This window comes from Lissotriton helveticus, chromosome 5_1 (assembly GCF_964261635.1).
Source record: "Lissotriton helveticus chromosome 5_1, aLisHel1.1, whole genome shotgun sequence".
NCBI lineage: Eukaryota > Metazoa > Chordata > Amphibia > Caudata > Salamandridae > Lissotriton > Lissotriton helveticus.
The window spans coordinates 710,965,133-710,978,161 of NC_136065.1; the positions used below are offsets into that span (position 1 = coordinate 710,965,133).

Here is a 13,029-nt window from a genome sequence, read left to right on the forward strand (position 1 = left end):
TCTAACATAGTTTAATGCTACTTCAGTTAGTCATACTTACTGAAAAAACACACTTTAATTGGTATAGTGATCTATATACGTAAATCAGATGATCTGAAGTTTTCTTACAAAGGTTGAACAATCCAAGGATGTCCTGTTAGACAAATATATGGGATCGAATGAGTACAACTCTCCTATTTAGATAAACCGTAAATATATATTTAAAACTTATCGTTGTGTTATATGGGCATTCGTATCTGATTGTCTATCTCCGATATTTGCATATTTTATTATAGATATAGATCACATTGTGTGCCAGATATAGCATTAATGAAAAAACGTCTCGAAGTTCTGAATAATTAGTCTTATAAGTCTCTGACAACCATGAGGAATGTATATGTTCCTTATATGGAACAAATAACATGTATATAGTATACTCAAGTTATACCATGTATGTGTTAAATAGAACTAACTTTTCTCATCATCATGTTTTAAAGAATGCGTCACTCCATTGTTTAACGAGTTCACATAAAGCATGCCTACCTGTGCTAGACGTAACGGGTAGGGCCTTGAAACAACGTAATTATATCTCCTTGTAGGTATCTTGATAAAAATGCGACATACACGAATCTAAAACAATCAAATATTTATTGGGCCCGATTAGATTGGCAGGGAGGGTTTATAGAACGTTAAAACAGAATTTCATCTTCTCGCCCGATTAATCGTACCTTAAAACATTATGCATGAAAGCGTGACATGAATCCCGTTTCTTTGGTAGCCACGATGGGTTTGGTCATCGATATCTTTAACGTTTAATTGGTTACGTAGCACTATAGTTTGTTAGAAGGGGAACCAAAAAAAATAAAAAATAAAATTTTGCGATATAATGCGGGACTATCAATATCATCTGATTAAGAAATCTGTACGTCACGCCATGTACGATTAACCAAGTACTTACATATATTTTGTCTGATAGAAGCAGCGTATATGGGGTTCGGCCGATGGTGGCTTAACACTGTGTACACCTCATAAAATCACAGAACAAACTTCAAATTTAAATCAAACCCTAAAAATGACGTGGTATATTTCAAGTATATCTCTCTAAACACCTATAAAAATTACTAATACCTTAACTCAACATATACACTTCCAACTTGAAAGCAACACCTAAAATTATGCGGTATACTATAAATGTACATATCCACACACTGAAACAAACTACCACAATCAGTGATCCGTATCCAAAAATCCACATAATACTATACAGAATATATATTAAACAACATTTAAATACATTACAACAAACTGTAATAAACATTTCTACATTTAATAATATAAGCCACATTTCATGATTTATATTTTACCTTCAAAAACAAAGCCAACACATAATTATAACTCACCTTTCAAATTGATTTGTAGAATATGAAGTATCAGAAACTCAGAAAAGATTTTCTTATGCACACAATCAATATGTAAAACACTTCTCTCAGCAAAGCAAAACCAGAAATGGCAAAGTTTCCCTCTCTTTCTCCACACATATACATGTAAATAACAAATCACATTGCGACCTCAAATTCTAAAACACATTTCTATTGGTTACACATATCAACCCTTGCCAACTAACTTCTAACAGAACCCAAACTGCTTCTGGAATTGTTTGAAGTCACGACTCCACCGTGCACCAAAAGCAATGGCACTGCAAATCCATACGGGTGTTCAAAAATATATTACAAATAATGTTACCACTTTTTTTAATAGCACACCACTTCTAAACATAGCACTAACTTGGAAAATCTAACAGCAATAACATATTACTTTAATATTTATAACAAATTCATATGTTAATGCCACAGTTAACTTTCAACCCTACCCCCATTCTGCTTAATACCTGTTTCCATAGTAACATTTCATAGAACACTCAACTGAACTCACAGGTTACAAGTTCAGCATATTTTCAACTTTACCACACAATGTTGCAAATACAAACAGCAGGTGTGGGTTAATTTACAAATAATGAACTTATTCTATCTACTGTACCTTTCAAACATTTTTTTACTAACCAATAGGAAACATACTATTTAAAGACAGAAACATGCACCCTATTTTTCACTGTACAATGTTCTTAAACAACAAATCATTCCTTTTCTTTTTAAAAAACTACATCTTATCCAACATTTTAGATGCCTCCTATTATAGCAACTGCCTTCTTCAGCTACAGACATCTTTTCAGTGTATCCAGACTTTCCTGGAAGACTCTTAGAGTGTGGATTTGGAACACAGCTATGTTTTCTGGTGCAAAAGGTATGCTGAACACAGAGATATTGACAACTATCTAGCTTTACCAAATGTGAACATCAATTGGATTGAACAAAGAGGATTAAAGTGGCACCAATTGATGCCTTTGGTTAAAACCTTTTTACATCTCCAACCCCCTGACCTCATGATTGCCTACTGTGGTGGGAATGACCTAGGCACATTGACCATGGTAGGACTGGAAATGCTAATAAAGGACACCTTTGCAGAATTGCTGTTGCTTTTCCCCCAAACTGTCTTTGTATACTCTAACATATGCCAAAGACAGAAATGGAAGTGGTCCAATCAATTATTTCCACAAATTGAGAAAGCTAGAAAAATGTCAATAAAGCTGTTTCTGCTTATCTCAGAGACCAAAGGATGGGCTCCATATACAACAACAATCTGTGTTTCGATATGGATGGCATCTACGGAAGTGATGGTGTCCCCTTCACAGATAAGGGAAACAGAGTCCTTTTCAACAACCTAAGACTCGGAATTGGCACTTAAATGTAGCTACAAAAATCTCCCAATAAAAACAAGGGCTCTTTTTAGAGCCACCCAATAACCCAACATATAACCTAGCTTTACAATTCTTGTAAAAATCATTTATGCTTGGAGTCGCACACCCATTGTGTTCACACTAGGCGGCCACGCTGAGAGTCGCGCACCAATTGCATTCACACTAGCGGTCGCACTGAGAGCCACACACTCATCGCGTTCACACTAGGGTCCGCGCTGAGAGCCGCGCACCATTCGTTAACACACTGGGGGGGGGGGAGGCACTAAAAGCCAAGCTTAGGTCGCCACTCCTATTCTTTTTTTGTTTTTTAAACATTCACTTTCATTAATTTACATTTGGCTCTGGGACCCATTTTGGAGCTCAGGCTGATTCAGCATTACGTTTCTGTAATAGGAGGAGTGATACAGTTCTAATGATTCCTTCTCTGTTATTTGTTCTTTAATTTTTACCCTGTATTTAGGTTGTATTGGTGGTCCCTTAACATTTATTTTCGAAGGGCCGAACTTTGTTTCTGCGGGGCGCAAAGGTCATTTGCAAGTGTTGTGTCTTCCGGTTAGGAAGTTTACCTTTTCACATGCTTCTTTCAAAGCAGTTTGGTCTGCAGGTATGCATTACTGTTGACTTGCAGTGTTTTCTGTAGAGACATATTATTCATGCAAAATATAAGACTTTGTATTTGGAGTGTATACTTGGTTTTTGCAAATACTCTAAATATTCCACTTCAGGGCAAATTTGGTCTCTGGTTTGTCCAATGCAGTCCTTCTCGCTACTTGACATGAGTGCACTTTTCATCGGGACCCTTTCAGCTTTTCTATGTGTTAAATTTCTTATATGCACATGGGATTTTGTTCTATGGGAAGTGTGCACCTATTTGCTGGGGGTGTTATGTCTGACAAGCTCAGGGCTGATGTGTATTCTTCTGAATACTTATAGTCTTTGTTTCCTCTGTTTCTGGAGGTGATGTTAATGCTTTTGTACAGATTTTGGAACATGGTTGTCCCATGAGCTCTGTTTCTGAGATTTCTATTATTTAAGAAAATAAGGTTCATGTTTGATTATTCTTCAATTTAGGGACTTCCTGGAGTTTTTTCCATATCCTTTGGTACTCGCCCTATTGATAGCCATACATTTCCTACCTGGTGGTTGGCTGTTCTCTGTCTCCCTGGGAACATTTCCCTTTCTCTTTTAACCATTTTTCGTTTTCTATAACGTGCAGCCTTTTAAGGGATCATAGAGTGAGGGTATTATCTGATGCTTCATGTCCTTAGAAAACCAAATATGCCTATAGGGGGTCTTCTCTACCTTACAGTCAGATTGGATGTTGGCTCATATGTCTTGTGGATAATTGTTCCAACTGGGTTCTCTTTTTGGGTAATTCCAGGTACTTGGTTTCTTTTAATAATTCTGACCTCCGATGCAAAGTGTTGTTGTAGGTGCTTGCTGATGGCAAGCTGTCACTTTCTTTACATAATACCGGGCTGTTAAGATACTTTTGACAAGCAGCATTATCTTAATGCTAAGTCATTGAGGCTGTAATATCTCTCTTGATGCTATATTGAAGGGTATTATGTGGGGTTGTTTTTTCGGTTTTGTTTATCAGCATGTGTATCCAGAGTATATATAAAGGTGTTGCATGTGTGTTTACATATGCTATGTTATGATTCTACTACCTGTAATAAAGAAAGTATTCATTCTATTTAAAAATAAAAAGTTTTTTATATTGAAAGATGTTATTTGCATTTCTCTTCTCTGTAATTTAGAATCCTGATCTATATCTATGCGTGGAACACAGTTTTATAGAGCTTGACATAATTGTTAAATTTTTAGGTTTCCTTCTGATATTGCTTTACTGATTTAGAGAATGCCGGTTACATGGCACGTACTTTGTCTTTGGTCTTTCAAGTTCAGGGACTCACTCACCCTTTCAGGGTTAAATGTTACTGTCTGGCTGTTGTCAAATGTCTGCTGGCACAGTTTATCTTGTTTCCCTTGAGGTTTTGGTTCTTTCCTCCGTGCCTCCAGGGTTTGTTTCTTATTCACATTATCTGGGGTCTTTTCCATGGTGTTCATAGGGAGCATCAAATTCCTACGCGTGTCTGGTCTTTTGTGTTTTTCTTTTTGAGGAGTGGGTATAGCTGTGGTATTTAATTCAGAATTTCAGGAATGTGCTGCTAGATGTCTCTATCAGATGAACAAGTTACTTTGGCCCACATGCATCAAGCATTTTTGGAGTCGCAAACGGTGCGATTCCTTAAAATCGGCCGTTTGCGATTCCAAAAGTGCTTTTTGGGATGCATGAAGCAATTTTAGAATTCGTAACATTTTTGCGAGTTCTAAAATTGCGATTGCTTTTAAGAAGTCGCAGATGTGCGATTTCTTAAAAGCAATGCATCATTACTTTTAAAAGTGCAAAATCGCAATTAGGGTGTCAAATTTACCGAGTGATTGAACCACTCTGTAAATTTGGAAAAAGTGTTTAAAATGCTGAAAATGTTTTTTTTTCAACATTCATATTTCACACACACATGTCCTTAGGACATGTGTGTGTGAAACATGATGCGAAAAATACATTTCAGAGGTGCATGGGGGGGTCCTTTGGACCCCCCCCTGCACCCATGAAATTTTCAAAGTGCCACTCGCAATTTGCTAATGCCTTCCCATTGACTCCTATGGGCCTTTTGGCCCATAGGAATCAATGGGAATTGCGAAAATTAACTTAAGAATTCGGTATTTATTTGGGATTCGGTAAAAATTGCGATTTTTACCGAATCACAAATGAATACCGAAAATAATGATGCATAGCATTTTGCAATTCTTAATTTGCGATTCCTTATTTTTCGCAAATTAAGAAGTGCAAAATGTCTCAATGATGCATGTGGGCCTTTGCTTCATTGTTGTATTATGTGGTAAAGACACAGTCTGGCCGCAGACTCCTTAACACCCTGCCCAATCTCCCTGCTCTGTGAACGTGTTGTAGTGTTGTAGTGTAATGGTTAAACCCCTTTTCAGTACTGATTTTATATTTCAGTAAACACAGTTTCACGTAGTTGAGGGAATCTGCAGACCATTGGGTCTTTCTTCTTATTCTTGACTTGGTATTGCCATACTTTTTGTTTATGAATGCTTCATCATTCCTTTTGGTCTTTCCTTATGAGCCTTACCTGAGTATTGACATACCATTTATTTCCATTTTCTATTTATGTTTTGAAGATATTTTTATCTTTTTTGGCACACTGTTACCACAGCCAGTTTCTATAGAGGCTCTGCATTCTGGCGCAGAAGGTTTCACGAAATAAACTGACGTCAGCGCACCGGAGGGGACTTATATGGCTCCACTGACATCCCAACTGGAGTTGACGTCACCAAAAAGCCATACAGCACTGTCCCATGGTGCGCACAGGTACTGCTGAAAAATATCTGGATCACGTCTGACACCTGTGGAAAATTCAAAAGTTAGGGAATCTGCGGCTAGATTGTGTCTCTACCATATAATATGTTACCGAAAAATAGCTTGCCTTGATGAATTAGACACATGATGTTTTAAATGTGTTGAATAAATTAAAAACAAATACGTACATTTGAAATTGCAAAGTGTGATATCTCCATTGAATTTAGCGCCTCTTTGTGGTTCTACTCATATCCATGTGGTGAGCAAATGTTGAAAGAATGAGACTTATTTAGAAGTAACTGGTTCATGAAGCAGAAACAGTTAGTTTGCAGGATAATCTGGAGCACGCATTATTGAATTACCAAGGGAACACCTTTGTTTTAACTTTGTGACTTACCCAGTTCCCTTTGGTTCAAGGGTTACTCTCTTCTGTTTATACCTGCTATCACTTCAACCGGTAAGTCTTGGCAGCCATCTTGGAACTCGGCTTGAAGCTGAGTCCCAGAAAAAAAGTAAAAAACAAAGAAAAGGGAGCAAGGTAGGAATAGCCTGACACCCCAGATATCGTTGGAGGTCCCTCACGGACCCCGCCAGGGGTAAAAAAGTTTTTTAAAAAACTGTTTGTATAGACTCACAGGTTGTTCCGCGAATCCACTGCAAAAAAAAAAGATGCATGCCTTTTTTTTTTTTTTAAGTCCTGGTTTGACCAAATCCCGGGGTCCTGAGGGAAGGGAGCACCTGGGGCCCCAGTTAGGCTTATAACAATCCCCAGGGACTGCCACATCCCAACAGCAAACAATAAGATTAGGGAGGCCCGCTGGGCCCTCGGCAGCACAGAGACCGCCACCTCCCCGGGGCACAAACACAACAATGATGGCGGTCAGTTGCTGTTCCTCGGCCCCGGGGACCACTACCTCCCTGGGGCTAATGTTAACATAGGAGCGGGGACATGCGCCCCTTGCCTGGAGCCCTAGATGGCACTGGGGACCGCCACCACCAGGGCCAGCTTCAGCAGTGTCCCCGGGTTCCCACCCCTGGGACATTGCGGTTTGCTATGGATTGATGGGAGCACCGTTCCTGCCAAGCTATAGCAAACACTCTGCTTTCAGCAAGTGAGAGCAGAAAATGCTCTTGCTTGCTGAAAGCAGAGCATATTTGTTTCCCTGTCTACTATGAAGCAAAGTGACCCACCCTCAGGAGAAAGCGGTTTGCTTTTGCTTGGTGGGAGCTGTCCTAGCTCCTGCCAAGCAAAAATTAAACACTCTGCTTCCAGAAAGTGGGAGCTGGCAAACTGCTTCTGCTTGCTGGAAACTGAGTTTTAATCTCTTTACCTGACTGCAGACTTGTGGGCAGGGAAAGAAGTGAAAGATTGCTCTCACACACAGGGAGCTGCATTTCTAGCAGGTCCCTGTGTGCGAAAGCAAGGCTGGCTCCCGCAAAATGCAGGAAGCTGGTTGGGACTGCAGGGGCCTTGAGCCCCCCCCTCAACAGTCCAATAAACACTGGGTGCCCTGGGTGGCTCCAGGGTACTCGGGGACTCAGGGAGAAGTGGATGGGATCCCCAGGGCCAAATTGGCCCAGGAGAGGGGGCCACACGGCACCCTTCCCCCATTGTATTTCAGGTGGGCCCCGGAGACAAATGATTCTACCTCCTGGGTTGGGGAAGGCAAAGAAAGTGTGTTTTCTCTGCAGTTCCCTTTTGAAAGAGGATCTGAAATGCTTTATGGAGGTGAATACATTGTCTGCTCTATTAGAGGCAATCTGTTGGTACTATGAACAGTGGGTCCTGAATTGTCCTTAACTGGTGAGAGCAGAGTCCTTGGTTCTGCCTTTAAATTGCTATGTGTTTTCAAATGTACAAATCTCGGAAGCTTTACAGTTTGGCCCAGCCCGCCTTAGTAGTATGCAGATGTCTTCCTGCCCTTTGCCAGGATGATGGACATCTCATCAAGCATGCCCCAGCTCATTTCCCACAGATTTTGGTGAGGCTTTGTTGATGTTGAGGCTTATTAGAACATCTCCAGCTCATAAACAAGTACTTGCTTCAAATAGTTAGGAAGAAAGACCTCTGTTAGGTGGAGATTTACCACTTGTTAACTTCTCTACAGGAGGATTTATGTTATCACATATTTCTGGATAAAGACACACCACTAACAATCATATTACTAAGACACACTCAAGGTCACTGGTGACATTTCCTCATGCTCCATTACACAGCTGCAGTGTAGAATACGTACTGGACAAGCGTGGCTCAATGGTTACAGATGCAGAGGTCTGGCCCGGGACCAGGGTTCAATTCCCGCCTCAGCGGCTCTTAGACTCAATTTCCCCGGACCTGATAATTCTCGCCTCGGTGCCTAGTCTAATCATGGGTCCCACTCTGTGACTCTGGGCAATAGCTTGCTTAATCTCCACAACGGCCCCAGCAGCGCTTGGATGTCTGGCTTCACCTTGGGGGTGCCCAGGAGTGGACATTTTACAGGAAAGCCAGGATGGGTTCCACAGCGGTATGAATACAGCGCTACACGACCTCTGGGTAGAAGTGCGCTATATAAATACAAATACATTTACATTTACATTTACATTTACATTTACCCAAAGTGGTAGCACTTAGTAATAAACCGGTGGAAACTGACACACCCACAAAGAGCCTCAGACACCCATTCATCTACTCTCACATATACTCACAGATCCACACAGCCATAGTCACTAACACATCCACAAACACTTGCACACCTACTCACAGACCCATAAAGCCACTCACATACCAACTCACAGGCCCATCCTGCCCCTCAGAAGCCCACTCACATACACAGAAAACTATTGATACATCCACTAACACACCAATACAGGTACTCACACACCCACTTACAGATCCATACAGCCACTACCTCATCTATCTACAGATCCATAAGCCACTCATGTATCCATTCACAGACTGATACAGTCAACCCCACACCAACTCACAGACCCATGCAGCCAATCCCACATCAACTCCCAGACCCATACACCCACTCACAAAACCAGTCATACATCCACACAACTACTCACATACCCACTTACAACCCCATATAGCCATTTACATACCCAGTCACTGACCTAGGCAGCTACTTACAAACCCACTCACGGACCCTAACAGTCACTCATACAGTTACTCACAGACCCATACAGCTACTCATACACCTACTCAATGACCCATACAACCACTCACATACCTACAAACCCACTGAAACACCCACTCACAGACCAATACAGCCACTCACACACCCACTCACCGATATATAGAGACACTCACACTCCTACCTGCAAATGTTAAAGGTTTCGGCCAGTAATAATAATTTTTAAAACCTTGGAATTTCACTAATAAAAATGAAGGTTACAAGGAAGCTATAGTAAGAAAAAACATTAAAAAACGATAGAAATTTACTAAAAAAAAAGAAAGGTTACTGGAACGCTATAGTTGGGAAATAGAATTCTTTAAAAATTGAATTTCACTGAAGAAAACAAAGGTTAAAGGGATGTTATGGTTAGGCTCAAATTTTACTCTTACAAAACCAGTGAAATTCAGCAGATATAGTTACCTGAGCTAACTATAATTTACTTCCCCTGCAATGCACTGCTTATGACCTCATATATTACATCACTCTTGATATGGTCAGTGACATCACTGAGGATGTTACTCATTACATCTCAAATGACATCACTGATGACATCATCCAGTGATTGTGAGTGTTTTCTGAAGTTTGAGTGTTAAATACATTTTACTAAGGTACCACAAAAGTTAAATTAGTAGACTTATTGTACCACTACTGAATGATACTATTTTTAAGATATATTATCTGAGTGGCTGTGTGATTGGGTGCATCCATGTATGACTGGGTATCTGAGTGACTGTTTAGAAGTGAGTGGATGTGTGAGTGGGTGTATGAGTAAATATGTGGGTGTGTGAGTAGCTGTATGCGTGAGTGGGGAACTGTGTGACAGCTGTATTGGTGAGTAAGTGGCTGTGTTAGCTGGGTATGTAAGTGACTATATGGGTGCATTAGTGGCTATTTAATTGGGTGTTTAGTTAACTTGGTGGACTTGGGAGAGGCTGTATTAGAGAGTGACACATGAGTGGCTGTATGGGTGAGTGAGTGGACGTGTGAGTGCTTATATGGATGTGGGAATGGGTATGTAAGTAGTTGTATGGGTTTGTGAGTGGCTCTGTTGAAAGGTTGTATGGGTGAGTAACTTGGTGTGCAAGCAGCTGTATTGGTGAGCGAGTGGGTGTGTGAGTGGATGTGTACTTTAATTAGTATGCCCCGGGGTGGTGGCAGTCCCCAGGGCTTTAAGGCTTCTAGGAGGGGTGCCCCCTCCTCCATTACATAGACAAGCACCTGGGACCTGGTCCACAAAGGAGCCGATTCAAAACAAAGTGCGGGAGACCATGCTTAATTTATTTACATTTTTGTCAGTGGGATTCCCTGTGGGACCCCACCAAAAACAAAGGTTACAGGAATGTTATAATAAGTTCAGATGTTTCACACACAAAACCATGGAAATTCAGCAGTTGGAATTATCTCAAGTAACTATATCTCATGCCCTAAGGTAACTATAACTTGCGCTTCCGCCATGCACAGTTTTTCATAAATAGTTTTAAAGCACATTATCAATGATGTCTTAGAAGATGTTGTGAGTGATGCATTATTTGGGGTATTTAGCAGTGCATGGCAAGGTATAGGTACTAGAGATAACTCTAACTGCTGAATGTCTATGGTTTTGTGGTTGTAAAATCTAAACCTAACTATAAAGTCCCTGTAACCTTTATTTTTAGTGAATGGCTATGGTTTGTAATGCTTTTTCCTAACTATAAAATCCCCGTAACCTTTGTTTTTTCACTGAATTTCAAGGGGCGTTTCAACGTAGAGTAATAGTTAATTATCATGTAATAGTCCACCCACTGACGAGCACAGCATGCAGTCAGCACCCCCACATGCAGTCACCCCATGCCCTGCATGGCCAGCAGGGTTGGCCGCAGGGCCTGACCTGCGACCAAACCCCACAAGCAGTCAACCCCATGCGGCACATTGCCGGTGGCCGTGCGCAGTGGGGGTTACCCACAAGGCTTGGCCTGCAGCCATACCCTGTGGAGACCCCCCAAAGGCAGCAAACCCATGGGCCCCATCCTAGGCCACATTTGCCCCTGGGACCACATCTCCCAGGGCCTGACACATTTTTTAGGGAGAGGGGCACGTGCCCCCTCTGGCCGCTTTTGGCCCAGGGGACCCCCACTCCTAGGGCCCACCACTAGATTTTTGAGGGAGGGGCATGTCGGCCCCCTCCCCGGGCCAATTTTGGCTACAGGGACTCCCATCTCCCAGGGTCTGGCCATAATATTAACAGGGAAGGGGCCCACAACCCCCCTTTCTGGGCCCATTTTGGCCCCGGGAACTCCATCCCTGGGGCCCAGTGCATTTTATTAGGGTAGAGGATATGACCCAGCTCACCATTATATTTATTGTAATTGTAATTGCATTTGTATAATGCTTAATTCCCCTGACGAGGCGTTGAAGTGCTTTTCGCTGAGTAGCACGCTTCTCTGGAACCAAAAGAGGATTAGTGGTGAATTAATATAGGGAGATATGAAATTAATTACAGCAGTGGACCTGTGAGTTTGTTATTTGGATTGAAAAAGGATAGTGGAGGGATAGAAGAGGGAAGGGCTTGCCCCTGACGAGGCGTCAAATTGGTTTCGGCGAGTAGCACGCTACTCTGGAACCTAAACTTGTTTAGTGGGAAATTAGAATAGGGAAATTTTTAATGAATTCGAGCAGTGGACATGGAGTCTGTTAGTTGGATCGAAAAGGATAGTGGAGTGATATAAGAGAAGAGGGTCTAGAATTCATAGCCGTAGGTGGAGGTATGAAGTGAGTAAAGAAGAAGTGGAGAAGGACGAGTTAGAGGGAAGGGTTTAAAAAAAAGGCATGTTTGGTAGATCTGAATAGTTAAAGAGGTTTGAGAAGATGCAAGGTGAGGTAGAGGAGGGAAGAGTGTGGAAAGGGTGTTTTTGGGTATCATAGTAGTAGAATGAGGTTTCGGGATGAATCAAAGAGGGGAGGTAGAGGATATATTGAGAGGTATAGGGTGAAAAATAGGGTAGTGCATTGGAGAGAGTTGCAGAATAAGGTTTGGAATGAGTCAGAGAGTGGAGCTAAAGGATATAATGAGAGAGGTAAAGAGTGTGATATAGGGAAGTGCATTGGAGATGCTGAATTGGACGTAAAGTGATAAATAATAAGATACATAACTACATGGGAGGTATATATGTAAAAGGAAAATAATAAATGCTGATTAAGTTGTATTTAATACACTCATACTTTTAAGGCTGCTGTAAGTTAATACATTTGTTTTTATAATGTTTTATATATATATTTGTATTCAATAGTGAAGCAATTGTAGATAGTTATGATAAAAATTTACTTATTGATGCAGTGACCTATAAGCATGTTAAACATAGAATAAATCACCATAAGTAATATGTACATTTGTTAAGAAAAAATAATGAATATACATATATTTTATCAACATCATTATTATACAATTTTTGTCGTTTGGCAGGCATGAGTAAAACAGATACTCAGGTGGCGTTAAAAAATAACTGTAGATTTTTTATATATCTCCAAAAGAAATAAATGTATAGATATCACTGAAGAAATTTTTGTCTTCTCCTTTAGATCACTCTTTCAGCTGGGGACCAGGATCACAGCGATACAGGTATAAGGAAAGTACCACAGGTAAGTCTTTGTCAGGCTATTGGGGTCTATATGGTGGGTTGTGATATGGGAGCACCAAGCATGCTAGAACC

The 13,029-nt window shown here is 40.9% G+C and overlaps 1 protein-coding gene across 2 annotated transcripts in view; it reads left to right on the forward strand.

The window, feature by feature from the left end:
- LOC144754857 (uncharacterized) overlaps nucleotides 1–13,029 on the forward strand; it is a 1,464,081-nt gene that overhangs the window by 895,720 nt on the left and 555,332 nt on the right. For both annotated transcript variants that reach the window (XM_078643119.1, XM_078643120.1), the window contains exon 15: nucleotides 12,899–12,958. In XM_078643119.1, coding sequence (XP_078499245.1) covers nucleotides 12,899–12,958 — 60 coding nt within the window. The remainder of the gene's footprint in view (nucleotides 1–12,898; nucleotides 12,959–13,029) is intronic.